This window comes from Lingula anatina, chromosome 7 (genome assembly GCF_051362555.1).
Source record: "Lingula anatina isolate TDL-2025a chromosome 7, LinAna3.0, whole genome shotgun sequence".
Classification (NCBI taxonomy): domain Eukaryota; kingdom Metazoa; phylum Brachiopoda; class Lingulata; order Lingulida; family Lingulidae; genus Lingula; species Lingula anatina.
Genome location: NC_141773.1, coordinates 12,673,409 through 12,699,677, shown reverse-complemented (window position 1 = coordinate 12,699,677; position 26,269 = coordinate 12,673,409). Strand labels below are relative to the sequence as shown.

At 38.0% G+C, this 26,269-nt stretch overlaps 2 protein-coding genes and 2 pseudogenes across 3 annotated transcripts; 2 read left to right on the top strand and 2 right to left on the bottom strand.

The window, feature by feature from the left end:
* The first annotated feature begins 130 nt into the window (after positions 1-130).
* On the top strand, positions 131-2,586 carry LOC106153316 (uncharacterized). The gene is made up of 5 exons (XM_013527198.3): positions 131-294; positions 815-885; positions 1,163-1,457; positions 1,724-1,856; positions 2,207-2,586. The coding sequence occupies exons 1-5, from the start codon at positions 230-232 to the stop codon at positions 2,453-2,455; spliced, it is 813 nt and encodes a 270-aa protein (XP_013382652.1). The 5' UTR covers positions 131-229; the 3' UTR covers positions 2,456-2,586.
* A 1,221-nt stretch (positions 2,587-3,807) lies between these two features.
* LOC106153287 (uncharacterized) lies at positions 3,808-6,250 on the top strand. Of its 2 annotated transcripts, none has more exons than XM_013527160.2 (5): positions 3,808-3,975; positions 4,354-4,427; positions 4,542-4,812; positions 5,042-5,183; positions 5,570-6,250. In XM_013527160.2, the coding sequence occupies exons 1-5, from the start codon at positions 3,911-3,913 to the stop codon at positions 5,768-5,770; spliced, it is 753 nt and encodes a 250-aa protein (XP_013382614.1). In that variant the 5' UTR covers positions 3,808-3,910; the 3' UTR covers positions 5,771-6,250. The 2 variants fall into 2 exon arrangements, with proteins under 2 accessions (XP_013382614.1, XP_013382622.1); XM_013527168.2 differs by having other exon boundaries at positions 3,809-3,975; positions 4,357-4,427.
* Positions 6,251-14,433: 8,183 nt separating this feature from the next.
* On the bottom strand, positions 14,434-17,674 carry LOC106153382 (cytochrome P450 3A24 pseudogene; annotated as a pseudogene).
* Positions 17,675-18,097: 423 nt separating this feature from the next.
* Positions 18,098-21,483, bottom strand: LOC106153308 (cytochrome P450 3A6 pseudogene; annotated as a pseudogene).
* Between the last annotated feature and the right edge of the window lie 4,786 nt (positions 21,484-26,269).

The following is a 26,269-nucleotide window of genomic DNA, read 5'->3' as shown; positions in this document are numbered from 1 at the left end:
TAATCTGCTCTTTTGTCAAATGTAACAACTGTTATCCCTTTAATAAATTCAAGGTTATTCAGTGGTGGTATCAGCTTTTCCTTCACCACAATCAACGGTAACAAACACCGAATCATCAAAAACAGGATGTTCGTCTAGACAATTGGTTTGGATCAAGGTCGTATCCTGTTGTATAAAACCTGCCGTTCCTTATTCCCCAGTGTTATAACTATAACTTTTGCCAAAGACAATGGTGCCGAGTGTTCTCGCCTTATTGGTCTTGGCCTGTGCTTCTTCTGCCCAAGTTTCTACGAGGTGAGTAGCACGGTTTGGCTATCTTAATATCATGTTACCATTACTATCATCATAATCATCATAATCGCAGTATTTTGATATTGAGAAATGAATGTACTCAGGCCCATAGCCGGCAATTTCAAAAGGGGTCTATTTCTGAAAAAGAGGACCGTTTACCATGAAAACTTTATGTACCTAGAAGAAATTTTACCCAGAGTGAAAAGCAAAAAGGGCGGTTCTTTAGAAACCCTCGAAGCCCCCTCGGCTACGGGCCTGGTACTTGTGGCTTACTGTTTATGGTAACCTCAAGACAGATGAATAACTGAGAAAGGAGAATGCTTATGTTCAGTATGTATGGCAGTGATGTGTGGTAATTAACGTCATAAAAAAATACAACCCCTTTTCATGTACTGCGCTGAAGATAAGTGATAATGTGTACTAACTCCATATTTGCGTAGACGCATGTTGAGGACATCTTTGTTTACCTTGGCCTATGCACGTGGTGTATACATGTCGTATTTTTTTTACTTTATATGAGCAGTGACTGGCAAAGGACCATCATATTCATCCACAAAGAGACGTCACCTTCACAGTATGTCTTTCTTCGAGGAGGTACGTATGGTTTATACAAAATCAGTTTATTATTTTGCAATTAACAGACCCATGTGCACATGACCTAGGTATAATAAGCCTACGCAATTTATAATTGATAAATCATTATTTGAGCTTGTTTTTTAAGTAAATATTTTTCAACAAAAATATTTGACTGTTAAAGAGAATTTACTGCCCCTTATACCACCACCAATCGTTAGATGCTCATTGGAAGTATAACTGAATACAATAAAAAAGATAAGTTACAAAGAAGTAAAATCCTCTCCCTCACCTGTAGGTCTAGACCACAGTAGACGACCGGATTGTGTCCGCAACGCCACTGTTGACCCATGTAGCATCCCCATTCGGCACATCTGGACAACCCGTGGGCACTACTTTGGGTATAAATACAAAACCTGGTGCCAGGGGGACAACTACCTGGACTGGTACGGTCCCGAGCAGGGCCAGGGCTTCGTGAGGTCAACCACCGTGTATACCCCGGCCCAAGGTACACCCATGATGTGGACGACTAGTGGACGGTATTCGCGAGGGCAGTGGTGCCCCCCGGGCGATTTTAATTGCAGATATCCTTTGTGAGTATTATGCATAATGTTAATTGTTTGTTTATTAATATTTAGACTTGCTCAACAAAGTGAAAGGAGGTAGAGTGATTTTTGACAGCCGTTTGGCTTTGTGTACCACTGAATTTGATTATGAACTGTACTAATTGAACAATCACTGATAATAAAACGAGCATTTTGATTTCAAGATTAAGGCTCTGTGTGTAGTTTTAACAGATTGTTTAATTTACCTTATTTTGTCGATAAGTCTGTTTTTTTTTCACCTTTGTACGATGCAGCAAGTATGATGACTTTCGCGCCGAGAACGACGGTTTCGGTTACACCCCGCGGAACAAGTGGGGAAGTCACTACTGGATGCTGGACGTGCTCATGGACTGTTCCAGAACTTGGAGCGGCTGGTTTGATTTGAAGGTACGCGGCATCAAGCTTTGATATCGTATATTGATTTAACGAGCTTCACTGAGGGAGAGATTTGTTTTTTGTTTTGCTTTATCTATGAAAATGAGATCATGTTTTAGATTTATTGATGTTGTTTTTGTTGAGAAAAAGAACAAGGTATCTATTACTTTGACTCTTTTTAAAATTGAGTAACTGATTGAAAATATAAACAAGAATTACATAATTGACAGAGTCAAAAAATGAGTTATATTTCATGTCGTTGGTCGATGGACATAATCAATATTTAAGATTTCTATAAGTTCGTCAATATTGCATGTAACATCCCAAAATTAAATAAGCAATTTCACTTGTTATTTTCCAAGGCTTACCTTACCCCTGAACAAGAATGGGAGCCGGATATTTGGCAAAAGGGCTCTTGCAGGTCACGCACGTATCTACCGCCTCCAAGCTCACGGAACCACATGGCCAGGTGCGGCATGACTAACGTGTTCCAATGGGGTCAAACCTTTCCTTGTGAGATCTACCCTAACGACCCTGACCCTGCTTTGCCCAGCACGGTCACCAGCAGTCCACGGACGACCAGACAGGGATACATGTCCAGTGGGAAATAGACTGAGGAAGTTGTTCGAAAATTTAGTTGACTCGTCTTATCCGGATAAATAAATGTAAAATTGAAAAAAAAAATCAAGTAATAATTGTGAAAAATTAATTCAAAAGCAATAAAAGATTATGAGACATTAAAGTCCATTATGCTCATTTGTTTGTGAAGAGTGCTGGCCATCTTTGGACCTCTTTGAGAGTACTGTTTTTCCTTTGAATATTGTAATGGCCGACCTACTGGTAAATGTACATCTACCTGCCTTACTACATGCAGGTCTCAGCAATCAAAGCTACGCTTTCACAAAATGAACGTATAAATGAATAAATTCAGCTAAAACAAAAAAGCTAAAGTAAATAATAGAGAATAATGGCTGGGTAATACTACAGGACTTTTATATCTGAGGTAAATTTGACTTTATTTCTTTCAGTCTGTTTATACATGTATATTTATATCACATTTGACATTATTTGTTAGTTCTGCGTTCGATATAATAATCTTCTGTTTAAACTGTCTGTACAATGTAATTGTTTATAATTTCAGCCGTCATTTGATTGCGGTGAATAAAATTGGAAAATCAAATAGTGTTTATCTCATTTATAACTGCTCAGATATAAAAGTCCTGACTCGCTCCTATGATGTTATACGACCGTAAACTGCACTATATATACATACTAGTACATTGTTTAAGCAATCGAATCTTCAACTGTATGAAACTGACAAAAATAAATAAATAAATAAATAAATAGAAAAATCCATTTCTGACTTTCAAAATTGTTACCGCTATAAATCATCAACTATTATTTAAATACAACATTTTTCTACCCTCTTCCACGGTCCCAGATTGATTTTTCGATAGATATTCACAGATACACACAATGGACAATAGAAGTGTCTCCCCCTGAATCAGAGTAATCAAATAATAATCAAGTAATCAATAATGAAAGTAGGCAGATCTTAAGTAGTTATAATGCCTGGTGTACCTTTTTTTGTGCTTTTTTTATTTGATGTAAATAAAATGATACCAGGAGCATATCATTCCACAGTCACTTATCTCCCCCAAAGTATTGGTTCAGTAGGGGTGACACTTTTATTGTCCATTGTGTGTATGTCTCAGGCTAATTCATGGCACATTTCTGTACTCGCGTTTTATAAAAGTGCCCATATTTATTTTGCCGCCCCTGGTAGATAATATTATTTTCCCCGGTTTGGTTTACTCGTGTATGTTATTTGACATGCAAGTTCTGCGCGCGTGGTATGGCAATCGCCAAATTTGAGGTTATTTAGTGGTTATCTTAGCTAGTCCTTCACCTAGATCATCTGTAACAAATATTGAATCATCAAAAACAGCTTATTTGTATCTATAGATAACTGATAATATCCAGAGTCGAATCCTAGCTGTTGGATAAAACCCGCACACTGTTCAGTGCACCCAAGTGATATAACTATATTACTTTCGTTAAAGAAAATGGTACCGAGTGTTCTTGCTTTGTTGGTCTTGGCCTGTGCTTCTACTGCTCAACTTCCTCCGAGGTGAGTACACTTAGTACAGGTAAAATGTGTGAATGGGAATTCTGTTATGTCGCCATTAACACCATCGTTCAGCAGCATCAACGCAGTATGGTGATTTTGTGAAATACGTGTGCTTGCGTCTTAAAGTATGCAGTAATTTCAACAACTTTAACAAGTCTATAACTGAGACGGTAATAAAATATTTTTCACACGATTTGTTTGATGCAAGTGCTGATTAACTCTAAAATGTCATTAAAATGCGAGCTATTTTCATTTAAATGAAGGATATGTTTTTGCAAGTGCACGTGCTCCATGTCTGCGTAGAAGTAGGCTTGTTTTGCCGCCACTTTTGCACATGTACATACATGTAAACCTGCCGTATTTTTCACTTTCTATAAGCAGTGACTGGCAAAGGACCATCATATTCATCCACAAGGAGACGTCACCCTCACAGTATGTCTTTCTTCGAGGAGGTACTTATGTTTTATACAAGTTAGTCAATTATTTGCAATAAAAATTAAAAAATAAAAAATAAAAAATAAATAAATGAAAATAAATAAATGAATAATTCCCTCACTCACCTGTAGGTCTAGACCACAGTAGACGACCGGATTGTGTCCACAACGCCACTGTTGACCCGTGCAGCATCCCCATTTGGCACATCTGGACAACTCGTTATGGGAAATACAATGCCTGGCGTCAGGGGGACAATTTCCTGGACTGGTACGGTCCAGAGTGGGGCCAGGGCATGGTTGAGTCGATCAATTTCCCGCCCCAAGGGACACCCATGATGTGGACTACTGATGCAAGTGGTTGGTGCGACCCGAACGATATGGCTTGCTATTACCAGGGTCGTCTGTGAGTATTATGCATTATATTTATTGTTTATTTACTCTTTAGACTTGCTCGACGAGCATGAAGGAAGTGTAGTGTTTTTTGGACAGCCATTTGGTTAGATATATGTGTCAGTGCATTTGATATGAAATACAACGTGCTTTTAAATCTTACGATTGACGCTTGGTGTTTACTTTTAACTGATTATTTTATTGACTTAATTTTGTTTATAAGTATTTTTTTTTCACTTTTGTACAATGAACGACCCTGATTACTTTAACGCTGAGAGAGCCGGTTTCGGTTACACTCCTCGGAACAAGTGGGGAGAACACTACTGGATGTTGGACGTGCTTATGGACTGTTCCAGAACTTGGGAAGGCTGGTTTAATGTAAAGGTACTGGGCAGTACGCTTTTATATTGTATATTGATCTAATGAACTTCACTGTGTTTTCGTGTGTGTTTTCGTGTGTGTGTGTGTGTGTGTGTGTGAGAGAGAGAGATTTTCTTTTGTTTTCCTTTGTCTATGATATTAAGGTATTGCTTAACAACTCATTTTGTTGAGAAAGTTATCTTTTAATTTGAATTTGAAATTAAGGCATAAATTGAGAGAAATGATACATAAATAAGGGATGAATAAATGACAGAAATAAAAATGGGGCGTATTTCATGTAATTGCTCGACGGACATATTCAATTGTTTTAAAAAAGATTTCGAGAAATTCTTCAATATTGCATTCACAACCCGAAATAGAATTAGCAATTTCACTTGTTATTTTTCAAGGCTTACCTTACCCCTGAACGAGAATGGGAGCCGGATATTTGGCAACGTGACTCTTGCACGTCTTGCAGGTATATGCCCCCTCCAAGCTCTAGGAACCACATGGCAAGGTGCGGCGTGACTAACGTGTTCCAGTGGGGAAAGCCCTTTCCTTGTGAGATCTTCCCTAACCATCCCGACCCTGCTTTACCGGATAATTATTAGTTGCAGTGTCATGTTGCGGATACCAGTCCCAGATTTGAAAAAAATTGCATGTACTTGTAAGAGTAATACAATTCTTGAAAAGTGGCAATTATTATGAACGTATTGATCATCATGTCTGTTTTTGTGTTATGGATGAGTCGCCTGACTGGAACATTCTTCGAAAACGTCTAAACACTTTCAAGTGAAGGCAAATGATGATGCCCTTACATTTCATTCACTAATGGGTAACATAATATTTAGTTATTGACAAACGCCGTCGTCGCTTTTTTCAAACATATTCGAACACGAAGACACAGATTAGTATGCTTGTCTTTTGAGAAATTCAAATTACACAAATACGTCATGAGGGGTGTGTTGTGACTTTCTTCCCTGGAACCAAACACAGCCGACCTACTGGTTAATGTGCATCCGTATGCCATACAGGGTCTCAGCAATCAAAGCTAAGCTTGCAGAAAATAAATGAATACATGCAAAAATGAATACATGTCTAAATCCAGCTCTTTCAAATACTGCCGTTGTTAATAAGTTATATACTGGTAACTTCAGCAACTTCGACATAAAAACATACAAGTACATGGTTTAAGACATCGTTATCTGTTTGGGACTGAAATAAATCATTTCTGACTTTCAAAAATGCTACCGCTGCAAGTCATTTGCAACCACTTTTGCATAGATCAGGGAATTATATATCCGATATAATTCCCTGCATAGATATAGCACTTTTGTAACCTCTACCAGGGTCACCACAATAGATTTCTCCACTCGCCTTGGAGAAATAAACCACATAAATAATTTGCGGCCCCGGTAGAGAGTTACCCTCTACCAGGGCAACAGATAAATTTTTTTACAGATATTCACAGATATGTCTCTAGATAGATAGACGGTCATTTTGGTCTGTCGCCCTGGTAGAGGGTAGTAGAGAGTATTGTATTTTCCTCGACTTGGCTTAATCGTGCATAAAATTTGCAATGCAGTCCTGGGCGGCAATGGATAAATTCTAGGTTGTTTAGTGGTTATCTCAACTAGTCCTTCGCCTAGATAAACTGAAACAAATAATGAATCATCAAAAACAGATAACTGATAAATTCCAAAACCGTATCTTACCTGTTGAATTAAAGGTGTATACTGTTCAATGCGCCTTGGTGTTTCCATTACGTTTGTTGAGGACAATTGTACCGAAGTGGCTTCCCTTGTTTATCTTGGCCTGTGCCTTTTTTGCCCAAGTTTCTGCGTGATGAGTACACTTGGTACAGGGTGACCCCTCCTCCAAAAAATAAATAAATAAATAAATAAATAAATAAATAAATAAATAAATAAAAAAAATAATAATAATAAAATAAAAAAAAATAAAAAAATAAATAAAATGGACCCAAAAAAGTAATTTAATTTCATACAAAGACCCATCAAATTTCAAGAGGATTGCTGGACATAAACCTCAGTATATGTACAATGATTTCCCAAAGTTTCAGATGTCTTTGTCTTTTTGCTTAAAAAAAACGTTCTTTTCAAATATATGCTCCGTATGGCCTCTGCGTCTTCTGGGTCTTCCGGATTGACGGGTGTCTAATTTTTTCTGTCGGAAGACGGTCAAAATGGTCGAAAATGGTAAAAAAAAAAAAGAAAGAAAAGAAAAACTCAATTCAGAGAAGTACTGGGATGCTAAAATTATTTTACAACGATAAGGGCAACTTTTTTATGCGTCTCAGCATATCTCCGTCAAACTTTCATAGTTGTTTTCACATAGAGCTTCCAAAATAAAAATCCAGACCATAATTTTCTTAATTAAGTTTTTCCCTTTTTTTTGTTTTTGCTCACTTAGTGTTAGGCTCCTATATATAATTTCCATGATTCGGGGATGAAGTTACGCCCCATGCAGATTGCTATCTCACCTGAAATACATACCTAGGGATGTTATATGACCATGGCGATATGCTGATCACTGAAGCCTGTCCATTAAGCCAAGCTTCAGTGAAGATCGAGGGCAACCTCGAGCCGAGACCCAAAAATATCTCGCTTCACTCGACATTTCTGCGTAGCGTCTCTCGGAAAACTCGGATATAACCTCGTCGTAGTCTAGAATTTCACGACTACATCTTGGTTAAATCAGTCGAGGTCTCGTAAATGCTGAAAGCCGAAGACAGTGATCATATGACCTTCTTGGCATCAAGAGAATATAGTAACTTTACTTGCGTTATATACCTACCAGTTGACAAATTTAAAATCTCTCACACTCTTAAAATTAACATACACTTTTCACGTTTAACAATTATTCTTTATAATTTTATAAAGTCATATCATGTGGGTATGGTTTGAAAACGGGAATTAGTTTACAATTGAGCCATGCGTACATACACATTTGTAAATCTATAACTTTTTAACGAGGGTTGTGTGATTTACCTTTTGTTTTTCAGCTTTTCAATCTTCCACTTTATCAGATATTTCGGTAAAAATCAAATCTATTCCCCCTTTGAACTTGTAATTACATGTAGCACATGAATGCTCTGAAAACCAGCACATGTATACTCCGAAACCGCCTCGTAGTAAAAGATGTCACCAAAACGTAGAATTATTACTCCTGTGGACTTGAAATAAACCTCCGTTTGATTTTGACTATATTCCGTAACCGCCACGTCGTCAGAAATAACAATCAAACAAGAATTATTACTCCCGTGAACTCGTAGTAAACATCCGTCTGACTTTGACTATATTTCGAAACTGCCTCCTTGTCAGAAATATCACCATAGTAAAGAGTAAATTTCTTTCTCCTTCGCACTTGTGAATAATTAGTTTGACTATATTCTAATCCGACGCTCCTCGTTTATCAGAAATGTCACTAAAAAGTAGACGTTTTGCCTTGGGACCTTTTTTCCGCAGCAGTCCCAGCTAGGTGTGGCTCAGCTAAGACGAGCATGGTCAGTTTCGACGGTTGATTAAATACTTTTCAAGCCAGTATACTTTTCACGACAAGTATTCAGCAAAAATTGTTCAAATTGGTCAGACATTACATAAGAATTTGGCCAGGCGGGAGGTGACCAGCGCACGTGGATATCGATGAGTTTATTCCACATAACATCTCTAGAGCGTGATATAGGGTCACTTTATTCGGTTTTATGGTTTTTTTTAGGGTGAAATGACTATATTTGTTCTCGGTATGTATGTCAAATAATACACTGTCACCCTCTCGCGATATATGCCATGAATACCTCTCGCTGACGCTCGAGTTGTTATGACATATATCGCTCGGGTGACAGTGTATTACTTCACATACAACATTGGTCAAAAAGGTTGTCCCACCCCCATTTCCGTGCACTTTTATCTACAAATGATCACCTCACAGCTGTAAATTGTTAGAAAAGTGCTTTTTATTACAGATACCGTGTCTAACATGATTAATGGTTTAAAAAAATACAAAATAGTGGTGAAAATATACACATTTTATACCATTTAGTAATATTTAAAAGAGGTAACCCCTCAAATCCACTGTTTCACTGTGCCTTGTTCAGATGTACAGAAATGTCTATTAAATTGAAAAGACGCCATCAAATATCACCAAATTCACACACAATTAGCATTAGGATGTGCTCGTTAAAGGTCACGTGCCTAACAGCGTGTGCGTCTACCGCGCACTGCAATTATCTCCTGTAGACGGCGCGATAAGAAATTTTTTTTTTTTTTTTTTTTTTTTTTTTTTTTTTTTTTATTTTTATTTTTTTTTATTATGGAAAAAAAATAATAATAAGTAAATAAATAAACACAAATAGAGTATATATATATATGTTCCTTTCATACACGCACACATACCCACGTACGCACAACACTCATACTTGGTCACTGCTAATATGTATATTATCCTTGCATTACACAGTTGTGTTTACAAAAATAGACTAATTAGTTGTCTGTCCATTTCACTCAAATATAGTAACTTCATCTCTAAGTGCCTGCTGATTAACAAAACAAAATTAAATAAAATATAATAGAAAACTTAAACCCAAAAGATAAAGAAAGGGATGCTACTGCTATTCCCCTTCAACAAAAAGTGGTAACCATTGTGCCCATTGTTGAACAAAGTTGTCATATGTGCAAGATCCATGACGCAAAGCAATATTTTTTTCAACATGATACATAAATTTTATGTAACCCAAAAGACCTTGAAAGCTTGGGGTCTTTTTTTGTTTCAGGCACTTGTAAATATATAGTTTTCCAAACATAATAAGTAAATTAAAAATTTTACTTTCCGTTGTGCATTTTATTCCAAACAAGATTTTATAGTCATCGAGATCCAAATTGACATTAGTTTTTTCGAGTATATGGTCTTGAAACTTATTCCAAAGAGGACGCACACTATTACACTGTATAAACACATGAAGGAGATCTTCACGGTCTCTTTTACAAAAGCCACATATGTCATTATCCTGAATGCCAATCTTTTTCAAATAAGCACCCAAAGGGAGTATCCTATGTATTATTCTAAACTGAAGCCATTGTAACGTTGTATCTCGAGAAGTTCCAAAACAAGTCTCAAAAATTTCTTCCGTTTTTAAGCGAGCGTCCCCGTTATTGAATAGTTTTTGGTTCCATGTACAGACACCAGTGGGAATAATATTTTTCTTATTTAGGACATTATATACATATCTGTTTCCTTTTTCATTTAGCATAAGCCCCTTGAAATGAAACGGGTAGTAAGGGGTGACTGTAATAGCCACCTTTTCCTTATCAAATTGTCTTAGAAAAACCTTAACTGCACTGTACATGCTATTAAACTGCATAGTTTGGACTCTCAAATTGAATTTTTGTTCAAGCACATTCTTTTTCATTAAATTTCCCTGATTGTCCAACATATCTCCAAGAACTTTTATTCCTTGTTTGTACCAGGAAGGGATAAACACCGAAGCGTTGTTAATCTTAATTTCAGTATTATACCAAAGAGGTATTGCGCCTGGGTCACTTGCCCATTCCCTTAACATTTGGACTTTCATAAAGTAAGCCCAAGCTATCAGAGTATCCTGCCAAAATTTGTTTTGGATACGTTCTGCTAACTTCCTGACATAATCATCACCAAAGTCGAGCAGGTTCTGGATTAACTTTTTTCCTAATATGGATTCTAATATATTAGTCCAAATCTGTTTCCTAGAAATTAGTCTTTTCAACCAAGAACATTTTAATGATGTAATAAAACATTTTATGTCAATCATTTTAAGGCCACCAGCGTTGTGATTTTGAGAGGCTACGTCCCTTTTAATTCTATCACATTTTGACCCCCATACAAAATTATAAAACTCAGTCTCAAGCGATTTAATAAATCCGTTGTTTGGGTTGGGTAGGGAGATAAATAGATGGGTAAGTTTGGAAATTAATAACGATTTTACAATCGTGGTTTTACCTATTGGGCTAAGGATGCGTTTTTTCCATTGTTTAATCTGACTTTGTACTTTTGTCATTTGCTTTTGATAATTCAGATCAATCATGTCACTTAACTCTACTGAAAAAGTTATGCCTAACAGCTCAAATATTTGTACCCCCCAATAAAGTTTCCATCTGGAATGATGGTACACATCTTTACTATATTTTTTGGAACCTATCCATATTACTTTAGTTTTTGAGGCATTGATGTGTAGTCCAGATAATTTTGCAAAGTATTCAAGGGTTTCCAGGGAATTGAATAAAGATTCTTTCGATCCATCTAATGTAAGTGAAGTGTCATCTGCATATTGTAAAATCTTATTCTCGATTCCATTAATTGTTATTCCTTTTATAGATGTGTTGCTCTTTATCAGTATTGACAGCATTTCAGCACTCAATATAAATAAATAAGGGGCTACTGGGTCACCTTGTCGACAACCTCTTTGGATAGAAAACGGTTTCGACAGGAAACCACATTGTAGAACGGATGCTGTAATGTTAGTGTTTAGTATGTTTACCCATGTTATTAGATTTCTGCCAAAGCCGAAGATGTTAAGAGCTTTATAGATGAAGGACCAAGCTAAGGAATCAAAAGCTTTTTCGAAGTCAATCAACATTAGAAGGCCAGGAATCTGTCTATTCTCAGTATAGTCCATCAGATCATATATTGCTCGTATGTTATCACCCAAGTATCTACCGGGTATGAAACCCGACTGCGATGGAGGTATGAGAGAATTCAGAGTGCGTTTTATTCGTCCACAGATACATCCAGAAATAATCTTATAAAATACATTCAGGAGTGTAATCGGCCTCCAGTTTTTCATGTCTTTTCTTGATTTTTCTCCTTTTGGGAGACATACAATGATTCCGAGTCTTTGTGAGATAGGCAACATTTTTTTTAAAAAAATATCATTTATAGCTCTTCTGATAAAGTACTTGAGATCATTCCAAAAAAATTTGTAGAACTCGGCTGAAAAGCCATCACTTCCTGGGGACTTGTTATTCTTCATTGATTTAATAACACTTAGGATTTCAGTTAATGTAAATTCTTGATCTAATTCGTGAGCAGTAACATTGTCCAATTTATTAAAGGAATACGGTTCTAGTACATTACTGAGGTCTACGTCATCTATTTCATTTTCTTTGCTTGAATACAAATTTTCATAGAAAAGCTTCACCTCCTTAAGGATTTCTGACTGTTCGTAGACTGTTCCTTTTCCATCTATATCTAGCACCTGAATAGTTTTATTCAGAAAGTTTCTGGACTCTAAACCACAAAAATATTGCGTCGGTTTCTCCCCCTCGTCAACCCATTGTGCGCGTGATCTTATCATGCTTCCCCGTAGTTTCTCTTTCCTTAATGTTTCTAGTGATTGTATTTTTTCTTCCAAGATGCCATTATGTACTAAATTTCCTGCGTCATTGTCATCTTTAAGTTTTTGTATCTCATCAATAAGTTCCTTTTCCTTCTTATTCTTATCTTTTTTCTTAGCACTAGCATGTGATATAGTTACCCCCCTTATTTCCATTAGTAGTACTTCCAAAAATAGGCTATCGGATATGGATAATTGCAGGTCTTCTTCTGGAATACAATCAATTATGGATACTTTATACAAGATATTGGCATATTGATTTTTTATTCTTTTAATGGTTAGTTTTACTTTGTCAACAAACTCTCTGTCGGTTAGAAGAGAACAATTGAATTTCCACAGACCGGGTCCCCTAACGAAATCATTAAATTTTAATTCTAAGACAACTGACGAGTGATCTGATTTGTAACCCGCTTTAATTGAGATATCCGTGACAAGATTTGAGAGGTTATTTGATATTAGTATATAATCAAGCCTACCATGTTTAACTGGGTTCTTTTTGTGCCATGTGTATGCTCTTTTGGAAGGATTTATAACTCTGTAGTAATCTACCAGATCCAATTCATCCATAGTTTCAATTAATTTTTTTCTAGCTCTTGGGTTATTATTCCTATTGTAATTAAAAGTATCTAAAATTGGATCCATTGCGATATTAAGATCTCCACACACTATAATGTTTGTATTTGCAAATTCAAGTATGGATTCCCTAACCTTATCAAAGAATTCTGGATAATCCTCATTTGGACCATAAATGTTTAATAGCGTGACTCGACAGTCATTAATAGTTAAGTCTACAACGAGTAAGTTACCTTTATCATCTTGTGTTTTTTTATGCACAACTAACTCAAAATTGTTGTTAAAAAGAATTGCAACTCCCCTACAATTTGAGCGGTATGAATTAAAGATACAAGTATAGCCCCATTGTGTTTCAATATAGGGCTCTAGCTTTGTTGTGAAGTGCGTATCCTGAAGACATATCACTGAATATTTTCTCCCTTTATAATAATTCAAAACGTCTTTTCTCTTCTCTGGGTTACCTAGTCCTTGACAATTTACTGTGGCGATTTTAATCATTTGGAGTGGAAGGAAAAAATATAAGAAGCTGATTTTCTAACCTAACCTGTGGCTTTCCACTTATCATGTTGTCCTTGAAAGTCACGGTGTTACCAATGACGACGGCAGACACAAATAACAGTTATAGTATGTGCAGACACATCTGTGTCTGTACAAAGAACAGCAAGTGTAATGCAGGAGCCACACATCTGTGTCTGTACATCTGTGTCTGTACAAAGAACAGCAAGTGTAATGCAGGAGCGATAAGAAATAACTGTTAGATTGACGCTAAACGCTTCGAGGTGCTTGTGCTTATGCAAAGAGGAATGTAAACGATATTTTATATTTTCGAGTTTTTTATTGTTTTAATTAACAGAATGGCAGATGAATTACTGCATAATTAGATTCACGAAAAACCTTATTTTTTGGTATTTTGATGATAGTTAGGCCTGTCAGTAACCTATAGTAGTGGCTGGGTTAGCTCTGGGGGATATGGGGGAACACAGAGGAGTTTAATCAATTATTGCCTCCATTTTTAATTAATATTCAGAATCCATGAGTATTGTTACTTCTAAATTATAACTGTTAATGCTTTCCTCTCCCCCTCGTACTTAACAGTCAAGTACTGTTATAGTATCTGCAACTTGATATTTTTTTAAAGGATAACTTTAACGAAAGCAAGTTTCCTAAAAGTTTATGTTCATAATTTATATAGCATACTATAAACAGAAAATGAAAGCGTGTTCTTTTTCGGGTGGTACTGAATATTGTCAGTACATCAGCCAATACGCGGTCAAACTATTTACGTGTAAATCCGAAAATCCGACGCCGACAACAATAACCAGGTTCAATCATTTAATGTTAACTGGTAGCTAGCTCTGGTACATTTTGCCCATTTGTGGAGAATCCTACTCTTATAAATCTCAAATCATGACAAAGAATTTTTGAACTTAACTTCTTAATCAGATCAACAAACAAGACGACTTTGCCTCCTAAGACTTAACACAACGTATTATGAAGAAATACTGATCATTAAACACGGACATTACGTGAGATTATCGAAAATGCTTGTGAATTTTTAAAAGTCTCCCTACATATTCATCCCTCTCCCATATTATGTTACATATTTCACAAACGTTAAAAAGTATGAAACAGCTCATGGTGAAATATCACTCGAAAAATCTGAATAGACCCGCTCATTTAACACGATGAAAAATTGAAAATAGGTCTAAATTACATGAATTATAAATAAAGCATTTTAACCAGATTCTTTCCATCCCTCTCTCCCAAACTTGTGCGAGAATAGTAATTAATGCAATTATATCATAACTTTGTGAGATCATAGAACAGACATTCATGAGACAAGAACATAATATCTACAATAGTGCTGCTTAATCTACACGTAATCTGTCCCTGAGACAACCAATTGCAAGATTAGATAGTCGACCAATGGCAAAGTCAAACTTGCTGTAGCTACATATCCACCCTTCTCCCCGTCTATCTTTGGAATGAAATGCAGGCTATTCCAAATTCCATTGCAAAAAAATCTACATGTGATCCACATTCAGGAAATACATTTAGAGTCTTAACTCATCATTTGGGTAACATAAGCATGTTCCGTAGTAACCAAAGAATATTTTGATAATAATAATAAAAATAATACTTTTTCTTAATATTATAACAGTATTTGATGCAATTTATCTACAGTCGGTCACAAAGTCAAGTGGATCTTTCCTCCACTTTTAACCAGAGTCCATCAATCGGTTTCATAGGACGTGCCTTCCCAAACTTTAGCTGGGTTTTGTCACATGTCTTGAACGTGAACTTCTGCAAGGTTTTCACAAGAACGATTTTCATCTCAAGCAGAGCTAAGCGCATACCGATACAATTCCGTGGGCCCATGCCAAAGGGTAGGTAGGTGTAGGGGTTCCTCTTTGCCTTGGCCTCAGGGGTGAATCGATCGGGGTCAAACTTCTCCGGGTCTGGGTACAGTTCTGGATCGTGGTGTATGGCGTACACTGGCACGGTGACGGCTGTACCTTTGGGTATGAAGATACCTTTTACAGTGGTGTCTTCGTTTGGTACACGATCTAAAATAAAACCAACAGGGTACTTTCTCAGAGTCTCGGCTATGACTTGGTCGAGGTATTGTAAAGTGGAGACATTGTCGTACGTTGGCTCTTCACCCTGGAGAGTGCCGTCAATTTCCTGCTGGAGGCGGTCCTGAATTTCGGGGTTTGTGGCGAGTTCGTAAGAAGCAAATCCCAAAGTATCAGATGTTGTATTGTAGCCACCGACGAAAAATACCATGCCATTTGCCACAACTTCATCTCGAGTCAAAGGTCTTTTCCTCCATTTCCCCACCTCTTTCACGTCTTCCGTCAGTTCAGCACTATCAGTCTCCATCTCATGGGCATTTAACATCAGCTGAAGAAAATCTTTGCTGTCGTGACTGTTGGCTTGTTTCCTGCTTTCTATGAGGTCGTCTGTAACTTTGAAAAAGAAATTAAAAGCCCTAAGCGTGGGTATCAGGTAAGGTAAAATCGGTCTAAATAGTCTAGCCAGGCGAGGCACTATTATGATAAGAATAAGGAAAGGGTTGGCTAAGCTCATTTTGTTGATAATCTCGGCCTGTTTTACCAAAGGCTCATTTGGATTTTTCTGCGAGTCTACTTGAACACCAAATGCAGTGGAACAAATAGTGTCCATGGCGTATGTGCCCCATATTTCTTTGGTATCGAAACTCTCGTCCATCTGTGCCTTTGCCGTCAAGTTGGCCACGGTTTGGCTGGCGCTGGTCAGAATAGCACTTTGCATCAGCCGTAGTTTCCCAGAACTAAATGTGGGCGTCATGGTGCTGCGGACTTGCTTCCAGTCATCTCCCTTCAGCATCGTCACCATCTTATTCATAGGTGAGCTGGAGGCAGAGCCCACGCGATCTGTGAACACGTACGCCTGCTTGACAAGAATTTCTTTCAACATGTCTACATCTGATACCACGAGAATTCCGAACCTTTCGCCAAAGGATCCCGGGTTTAAGGCAAACGCTTTACCGTATAAATTACGATAGTGCGTGTAGAAATCAATAATTCCCAGCTTAAACATCAGTGGAAAATGACCTAGTACAGGAGTTGGGTCTGGCCCAGGAAGTCCAAACTTTTTACGGTTGTCGACGGATGATGAAGAGAACGCATAAATCAGTGTCAAAACAGCAATGATCAGCAGCAAGAACAACCAGTCGGGCATGAAACTCAGCAGCGCCATTTTGTCATCCGTTGATGCACACCAGCTTAAAATTCAAACCAGTTAAACTGCAGACACGGTGATTTTTGTCAGCGTAGCTGGGCTGCTTATCTGCAGTGCCAATAGCGCACAATGTAGGTCAACTTGACCACCATAGGCCTACATTTGTTTATATATCGGTCTGTGGAGAGACCTCTGCAGGAATTTTCCTCTCTCTATTGTGTAATGTGCACGAGATGGTGACGTCAGTTTGTTGACTGATGACTCGGAGATTCCACGTTGACCAAAGCCTTTTCGACTCAGATGTATTTATAGAGGTGACTGGAATGGCTCAACCCCCATTAATGTTTACACCTAGCTCTCTACGCTTTGGAGATATGGAATTGCATGCTGTCCTATTTTCTCAGCTGGCGTATCTATATTTAGCATATAAATTGCTTATATGCCGTAGGCCTACAGGGGGTGTGTAAGTCGAACATGCACGCGGTAAAGCATATAGGCCTACCCGGAGGCCGAATCCACACCGAAAAAGGTTAAGCGCCCCATACCCTTTACCCACATTTTTTTGACGTCCCTTTTAAAATTATTGTTTAATTCAATTTGACAGTTATCAGTTTAATACACATTTGAGGCGGACCTATATGTAGGCCTACCATATTATGACAATGTAGGCTACATAATAGTTTCAAATCTCTACAATGACTATGCGATGTAGGAGTAGAGTTAGGTAGGTAGGCCTACTGTATACTAGTACTTTAATGGGGTGGGGCGGTTAAAGGTCACCTTTAACAGATCATACTGACAGTCACCTGATTTAAGAAGGATTTAGATAGCGAGGGTTTTAATCGGCACGCTTATGTTATCTTATGACGCGGAGCAGGGTTAGCCTACATTTGAACGGTTGCGAAATATCATGTACGCATGGGCGTCCGCAGGGGGGGGGGGGGGGGGGTCAATGGGTCACTTGACCCCCCCCTGGAATTTTAGCGGGCACGTTAATTGCGGGTACCCAGCCAATAATTATCTCCCCCTTCAATGACCTTGCCCCCCTGGAAATTTTTCTGCGGACGCCCATGCATGTACAGGCCTATATACTAATACAGTATACGGCATATAGTACAGTATACGGTATATAGTACAGTTTGCAGTATATACACTGTAGTACAGTATACGGTATATAGGCCCTACTAGTACAGGTACAGGGATATTGGAACATGTTCCGTACTGCATAATTGAATGGAATATACTGTTACAACATATCTGCACGTATTATTTTATATATTTTACAAACTTTACAAAGTATTAAGCAGTTTCATATAGGCTATCAGTCGAAAATCTGATTATAGACCCGATCATTCAACATGATGACTACGTAAAATCTTCACTATGTGTATTGTAAATACATTATATAAACACTTTAATAAATATGCAACCGGATTCTATCCATCCCTCTCTCCCAAACTTGTGAGAGAATATGACATCTAATTTACGCAATTATATCATAACTTTGTGAACTAATAAAGTAGACGTAACATTTGGGGTCACGCTGAGAGAAATACTAACTCTGATTCATTTATTTTATTTTGTTACTGATACGAAGATTTACATCTTGACTCTGACTTTTCAGAACACAATAACTTATTGTATGTGCTGCGTTCCAATCTACAAAATGATATAGGTGTACGGACACTACACATTCAGGTAACTGATGTTTTTATAACTGAAATAACATATTGTTTACCAGTTATTTATGCCAACATCAAATTTAAAATTTCAATATAAAGATATAATAATATATAACAAATAAAATATAACAAATAAGACATAACAAAAGGATACAAGTACTTGCATTAGTCAAAAAGCTTTTTTGGAGAAACATCACATTCGAGACAAAAAGTGTGTTAATGCAGACAGTAAAAAAATAATAATATGCTGATTTATGAATAAAACAGTGTGTGTGTGTGTGTGTGTAGGTGGCATGGGTGGGGGTGGGGGTTACGTACACAAAAAAAAAATATATATATATATAGGAGACAACAAGGGGCTCATAATTTTAAATACCATAGCAACATCAATAATGGTAACATATGCACAATTCCTTTCATGTTTTAATCATAGCATCATTATTACTCTTATTATCAAGTACCGGTAGGTAATTTTAAAGTAATGTTTGGCCTGATCAGATATGTTTTTTATTGCATTAACAAAAATGAGTAAAAACATATTAAGTGTGTTTCATCAAAATGGTTAAAATTATTTTTGTCGGGATATATCTTCGGAATAATTTGCAAAAAGGGAAGACATGTTTCCATTTTCACCATATTAGATTGACATAAAGAGCAAAGTGCTTCACATTTATGACAATAACTACAAATGACCCATAGTAACAGTTCAAAAATACGTTCTTGTCCAACACATAATTGGCAATATTTTGTGAATTGAAGTCCGATTACCATTTTTTTTATTTTGCTCCTATGAGCAGTGTCTTTGATATCAGTCTACCAACAATATATATCCAACCGCGTTTGTTTGCCCTGACTGTGGAACAGTCGAATAGTGTTGTTTAATCTACGCGTAACCTGAGCCCGAGAAAAGCAATAGCAAGATAAGGTAGTCAACCAAGGTCAACCTTGTCGTAGCTATGTATCTACCCTTCTCCTCGCCTATCTTTCAAATGGAATGCAGATTACTCTGAATCCTACTGCAATAAATCTTAGTGAAAGCCGCGCCCAGAAAATGCATGCACACTCTGCCCTCTTTATTTACCATATTGAGAACATAAACACGCACCGTTCTAACCGGTGAGTATTATGATAATAATCATAGTTCTTTATTAAGCAGTTTATATTGTAACAGCATTTCATGCAATTTAGCTATGTACAGTCAGTCTAAAGTCAAGTGGACCTTTCCTCCACTTTTAACCACAGTCCATCAATCGGTTTCATAGGACGCGCCTTCCCAAACTTAAGCTGGGTTTTGTCACAGGTCTTGAACGTGAACTTCTGCAAGGTCTTCACTAGAACAATTTTCATCTCAAGCAGAGCTAAGCGCATACCGATACAATTCCGTGGGCCCATGCCAAAGGGTAGGTAGGTGTAGGGGTTCCTCTTTGCCTTGGCTTCAGGGGTGAATCGATCGGGGTCAAACTTCTCCGGGTCTGTGTACAGTTCTGGGTCGTGGTGTATGGCGTACACTGGCACGGTGACGGCTGTACCTTTGGGTATGAAGATACCTTTTACCGTGGTATCTTCGTTTGGTACACGATCTAAAATAAAACCAACAGGGTACTTTCTCAGGGTCTCGGCTATGACTTGGTCGAGGTATTGTAGAGTGGAGACATTGTCGTACGTTGGCTCTTCACCCTGCAGAGTGTCGTCAATTTCCTGCTGGAGGCGATCCTGAATTTCGGGGTTTGTAGCGAGTTCGTAAGAAGCAAATCCTAAAGTATCAGCTGTTGTGTTGTAGCCAGCGACGAAAAATACCATGCCATTCGCCACAACTTCATCTCGAGTCAAAGGTCTTTTCCTCCATTTCCCCACCTCTTTCACGTCTTCCGTCAGTTCAGCACTATCAGTCTCCATCTCATGGGCATTTAACATCAGCTGAAGAAAATCTTTGCCGCCATGATTTTTGGATTGTTTCCTGCCTTCTATGAGGTCGTCTGTAACTTTGATAAAGAAATTAAAAGCACTAACCATGGGTACCAAGTAAGGTAAAATCGGTCTAAATATATTAGCCAGGCGAGGCGCTAATATGACGAGAAGAAGGAAAGGGTTGGCGAAGCTCATTTTGTTGATAACCTCGGCCTGTTTCACCAAAGGCTCATTTGGGTTTTTCTGCGAGTCTACTTGAACACCAAATGCAGTGGAACAAATAGTGTCCATGGCGTATGTGCCCCACAATTCTTTGGTATCGAAACTCTCGTCCATCTGTGCCTTTGCCGTCAAGTTGGCCACGGTTTGGCTGGCGCTGGTCAGAATAGCACTTTGCATTTGCCGCAGTTTCCCAGAACTAAATGTGGGCGTCATGGTACTCCGCACTTGCTTCCAGTCATCTCCCTTCAGCAACGTTACCATCTTGTTCATAGGTGAGCTGGAGGCAGAGCCCACGCGATCTGTGAACACGTACGCCTGCTTGACAAGAATTTCCTTCAACATTTCTACATCTGATACTATGAGAATTCCGAACCTTTGACCAAAATATCCCGGGTTTAAGGCAAACGCCTTACCGTATAAATTACGAAGATGCGTGTAGAAATCAATAATTCCCAGTTTAAACATTAGTGGAAAATGGCCTAGTACAGGAGTAGGGTCTGGCCCAGGAAGTCCAAACTTCTTACGGTTGTCCCCGGATGCTAAAGTAAACGCATAAATCTGTGTCAAAACAGCTATGATCAGCAGCAACAAAAACCAGTCGGGCATGAAACTTAACAGCACCATTCTGTCATCCGTTGGTGCACACCAGCTTAAAATTCAAACAAGTTTCACAGCGTTTCAAATTGGCCACGGAGTTTTTATTGTCAGCGTAGCTAGGCTGCTTATCTGCAGTGCCAATAGCGTACAATGTAGGTCAACATAGCCAAGAGACCTTAATTTTTTATATATCGGTATATGGATATACCTCTAAAGCAACTTTATCCCCTCTATTTTTTTCTGCACAAGATGGTGACGTCAGTTTGTTGACTGATATACCTCCACGACGTCTAAAGTCAGATGTATTTATAGAGATGCCCTTTAAATGGCTCCACAGCCATTTATGTTTACTGCTAACTCTTTACACTTTGGAGATTTGGAATTGCATACTGTCCTATTTTTTAATTGCCCTGTCTCTTGCAGTAAGCCCAAGAGTTGTAGGCACCTATACGTGTATCTCCCAACTAGCTTGCACTGGATATGCAAAGAAATCAGCGCAATTAATGACAGTGATTCTTCTTTAGTCGGTATGATAAGGTCCCAAGTGTTGGGACGAAACGAACTCACTCCAGTCAAAGCACCAGTTACTCAGTAGGGCCTACGTCAACAGCGCCGTGGTTTTGCATTGAACTATCTGAGATGCGACAATCAGTTAGAAAATGTGAGCATAAATGGCGCGACAGTGGTCTGGAAGTCCACCGTCTCATTCACAAAGAAAAATATCTAGAGTGCTGTCGCCACTCTGATCAACTCAAATCTGACTACTGCTAAAAACGCATTGACAACTCAGATAGGCCTACCAAGTTTTTAAAAATGATTGTTGAGTTTTTAACCGGCTTTAAAAAATTAGCAGCAACCATTAAACCACAGAGCGTGCCGTCTGAGGTAATGAGCAAAAATAAATTAAACTACTTCAGACGTTGTGAAGATTAGGCCTATCTGTATATTCGCTTCTTTAACGTCTTTTACCGTGACATTATATGGTGATCTCATTTGAAAGTTTTTCGCGTATTATTCGGTCAACTTATTCTGTCTTGAAAGCCATACGGGCCTGTCACTGCTCGTGCGCCATCTTGAATTTTATTTGTAGAGGGAGGCAGGTCGACAGCCATGCGAAAAAGGACTGTGCACGTAGAGAAGTGGAAGTGATGCCTTTTTGAAAAAGGATATCATTAAAAATACATTCATACAAATTTAAACTTTGCTTGTCGCATGCTGATACCCCACAAAGCGCTCAAGCTGCTGTGCACTGAGTTATCTATAAGTGGGATCTATTTATGTCCTGGAGTTGTTCACCGTAGAAATAGGCCTATAACTTTGTAAAATTGCAGTTATATCAACATTTTAATTTATTGCTCCTTTGTACAAGCAAGATGCTCTTTTCAAATGAATAATGAAATGAATGAATAATGAAATTAAGTTGAGAGAAAGCAGCTCTTTATCTAAATAGATCTGTGTTAAATTTTTTTCAGGTCGATCCTTAGATTGTGCCTATTGGCTGGTAATGTAGTTCTGTCTTTTTAAATTGATCAACAACTAGTTTTTAAATTTTCTTTAATATAATACAAATAACAAGTTTGAAATTGAAAATCTAATATGTATGAAAAGCCAATTATAGTTCCAGTGTTATAGGCCTACTATTAAAATCCTATTTCAGCATGCAAAATATATATTTCAAAAAGTTTGCATCGATTTGCAAATCATGTTTTGTTTGCTTAACCTTTTTGTTTTAGACTTTGAACATATGAATGAAATTTGTAAATATTTTACACAATATAATTTACTTTCATTAGTTTTGAATTTAAATATATGCACAATATTAATTAGATAAAAATGTAACTTTATTGAGAATAAAATGCCCTTCTGTAAGCGTATTTTTGAGAGATGATTCTGTATGTACAGTATTTACGAGTGTAAATACTATGCGTTTGACATTTTTTATTTGACATTCTTTAGAAATGTGCGCATCAACTTTTCTTGTCTTACAGATAGACACAGAGGTTAGATAGACTAAAGATAGACTAAAGGTCCGAAACCAGAAGGCCACATGGAAAATACATCTAAGGTCTACAAAAGGCTGCCTCCGAGGACACTCTCTGTATGGTCTTATCCAGCGCACGAAAATCTTTATTAATTATGCGATTTGATAATTTAGTCAAATTGTTGTGCTACACGGATAAGAAGGGCGCGTAAAAAGTTGCGTAAGTCTGTAAATATATGCGTTTTGGTGTCCGGGGGGGGGGGGGGTCTCCTTTTCTTGCCACAGTATTTAAACATTTTATCTGGAAATTATTCGATCACCAATAGTCAAGCTGTCTATGCAGAAAGATATTTTTAAAACTAGCGGAGAGCACCTGCATTGGAGAAGACGACCTGGCAGAGAAAGACGGAAGATAAAGACCACTCTCACATACTTTTTCCTTGAATATTTTGATATAAAAGACTCCCGTCCGTCTATCTCTTGTTCGTGTCCTTTAATGTTTCTATATTTACTGCATTTTATCACTTGTTTTCCCCGAAGTAAGAATGAATCGTTTGAGCAAGCGGGCTTGGTAGAAAAAGAAGGGAGATAAGGAAACATCAATCTTATTCCCCGTAAATGTTTTTTAATATTAAGGATTCCCATCACTTTTTCTTGTTAGTTTCCTCTTCCCTCTATTTCTTTTCGCTGCACTTTTATCTGTTGACTTCTCTTAAATAAAATGAATCAAATCTGAATAAAACGAATAACGGAGAAAAGATTCTTTGGTGAAATTATTTATCTGTCAAAAACCTTATAAAACGTTAAAAATATTCCTTATGAATAACGACCCATGCAGTAGTGTAAAATATTCATTTTGTAGAAGGTTGCACAGGATTAAATTCTCGATGCAATAAACGCTTATTTCCTAGTCTTTCATTAGCCTACCAGCACCCAATTGAGAAAATTTTGATTCACCCTGACACTGCCAACGAAAAAGTACTTTACTTAGTTTACTGGCGTCTCTTGAATATTTAGGTTGATGTTGATGGCCCCAAAGATTGAAATTTGCCGAAACCGATGCTTTATCGCTATTGTTTAATGATTAACAATTGCTGCCTGAGAACGCTCTTGGGATGTGTACTAGTAGACCTAGACAAAGAATGGAATAGTTTTTAATATAAAGGTCATTTACAACCCAGTCATTAGGTAACACTGGACACCGAAACAAAGAGGGGCGGCTACCAATTGTAACTGCCATTGAATGAAATGTAGAGGGTGCGAAATCGGCCACCACTTAATGCGATCATTAACCAGCAAACAAATCGTTGTAATTGTAATTTCCACCGCCGACAAGCATTGCTTAAAGCAAAGGAGCCACCTCTCTTGTGAAAACGCCATGTATGTCACCAATTCAATTATATTTTCGCACAAATAAATTGTAGTCTCTTGTAAAATAATTGACTGGACTGTTGTTAGCTTATTTTTTATCAAAGTGGTCACCTAGTAGAATTAATCCATACTGCAATACTATACTCCACAATGCAAAGAGAAGATGATCACCCTCGCAAACTGACGATCTACTCTTATATAATATCGCCCAGTAAAATCTTCATACATGATGTTATTGTGTTCACGACAAAGGGCAATCAGATGTCATTTACCTCTTATGATCTGTTTGGGCGAACTCTCCTCCACAGCATTTGTATACGTATCAGTTAAAGATCTTCTTTTAAGTAATCTATTTTATAACTCAAAGAGTTAGAGTAAGTGAATGCAGTTATGTGATCGATCTTGCACAAACACTTAAGCCCTTGCCGTTAGGCAAATTGACACACTCGTAAGTCATTTTTGATAAGTTTTTCTAATGCCCAACAAGAATTTTTGCTTGAATTAATTTTCCACCGCTCAGCTGGCATCCAGTAATATATCGCGAGGACATTGCACTAACCGATGAGAGGCTGTGGTTTGAGCTTGATACAACACTCGCCACCGAGCTGTACCCGAAATATACTCAACCTGTGGCTCGACAATACACTCGTTATATTTCACGTTCGGCTCGGCGACTTGTATTGTATCTATCACTTATTACAATGTCCAGGTAGCTTACCAAGCTGTGGTTTTAATTATCGCTATTTAGGTTCCTTTCGAAACCAGCTTCGTCTCCACGAAAACAACATACATGTACAGTGTTTCGGATGTTACTCACACGAAGACCTGGCACGGCTTTGTCGTTGGTATTTTCTTTTTATTGTTTAATGCTATCTATACCCCTATCACTTAACCTGAGAAAGCAATGTTACAGCACATTTTCGTGAATGAAGTCACCGAGTTTCCAAACGTAAGGACAAAGAGAAAAGTGTGATGTATCGAGAGAAAAGGAAGATCGGTAGATACGTCCAAAATTAGGGAGACTCCCGCCAAGATCAGAATAGTTAACTGGTACGGGCCACAGACTGATCGTTCGAGATATTCACCAAAACTACTAAAAAATCTTCCAATGTAATAAATAGCAGAGGCCCATTCCCCTGATTGTAAGAAGCAAACAAAACAACGAGACGACATGTTCGGCAGGTCGACATTCAGCCCAGAGCAAGGTGCAATACTGCTAAGTTGAAAGCTAAGTCGGATTATAGCGCGCATCAATTTACTTCCCGTCGCGCTTGGCGAGGACGAACTCCCGTCTCCAAGGGTCGCCCGTACAATAATTTACATATGCGCCCCTCCCCCTGTGCGCTTAGGCCCTGTATGAGTCCACGTCGCTATTGTTTGCTACCCGCACAGGCTTTTGTCGTTTATCAAAACAACCCATTGTCTCCCAGGGGGCGTGAGTACAGAGTAAATACGTACATGGAGAATACGCGTACGGATTGTCGCGCGAATTATAGGCACAACCAGAACACTGCATGTTCTTCGATTAGCAACTTTGTTCTGTGTTCCCGGGTTTTTAACAACAAAATTGAAAAACTTTAAAAAAATCCTTTGAGAGCGCGGAATCAACTCCTTCTAGGCCTACAAGAAGCTGAGCCTCCTGTCTCCGATCCTCCTACTCCCAGTTAAA

Excerpts from the sequence above, each read along its gene's own strand:
- LOC106153316 (XM_013527198.3), top strand. The coding sequence starts at position 230 with ATGGTGCCGAGTGTTCTCGCCTTATTGGTCTTGGCCTGTGCTTCTTCT. Across the intron at positions 295-814 it reads TCTGCCCAAGTTTCTACGAG|TGACTGGCAAAGGACCATCA; the intron begins GTGAGTAGCACG and ends TTATATGAGCAG. Across the intron at positions 1,458-1,723 it reads TTTAATTGCAGATATCCTTT|CAAGTATGATGACTTTCGCG; the intron begins GTGAGTATTATG and ends TGTACGATGCAG.
- LOC106153287 (XM_013527160.2), top strand. The coding sequence starts at position 3,911 with ATGGTACCGAGTGTTCTTGCTTTGTTGGTCTTGGCCTGTGCTTCTACT. Across the intron at positions 4,813-5,041 it reads TGCTATTACCAGGGTCGTCT|TACAATGAACGACCCTGATT; the intron begins GTGAGTATTATG and ends TTTTCACTTTTG. Across the intron at positions 5,184-5,569 it reads AAGGCTGGTTTAATGTAAAG|GCTTACCTTACCCCTGAACG; the intron begins GTACTGGGCAGT and ends TTATTTTTCAAG.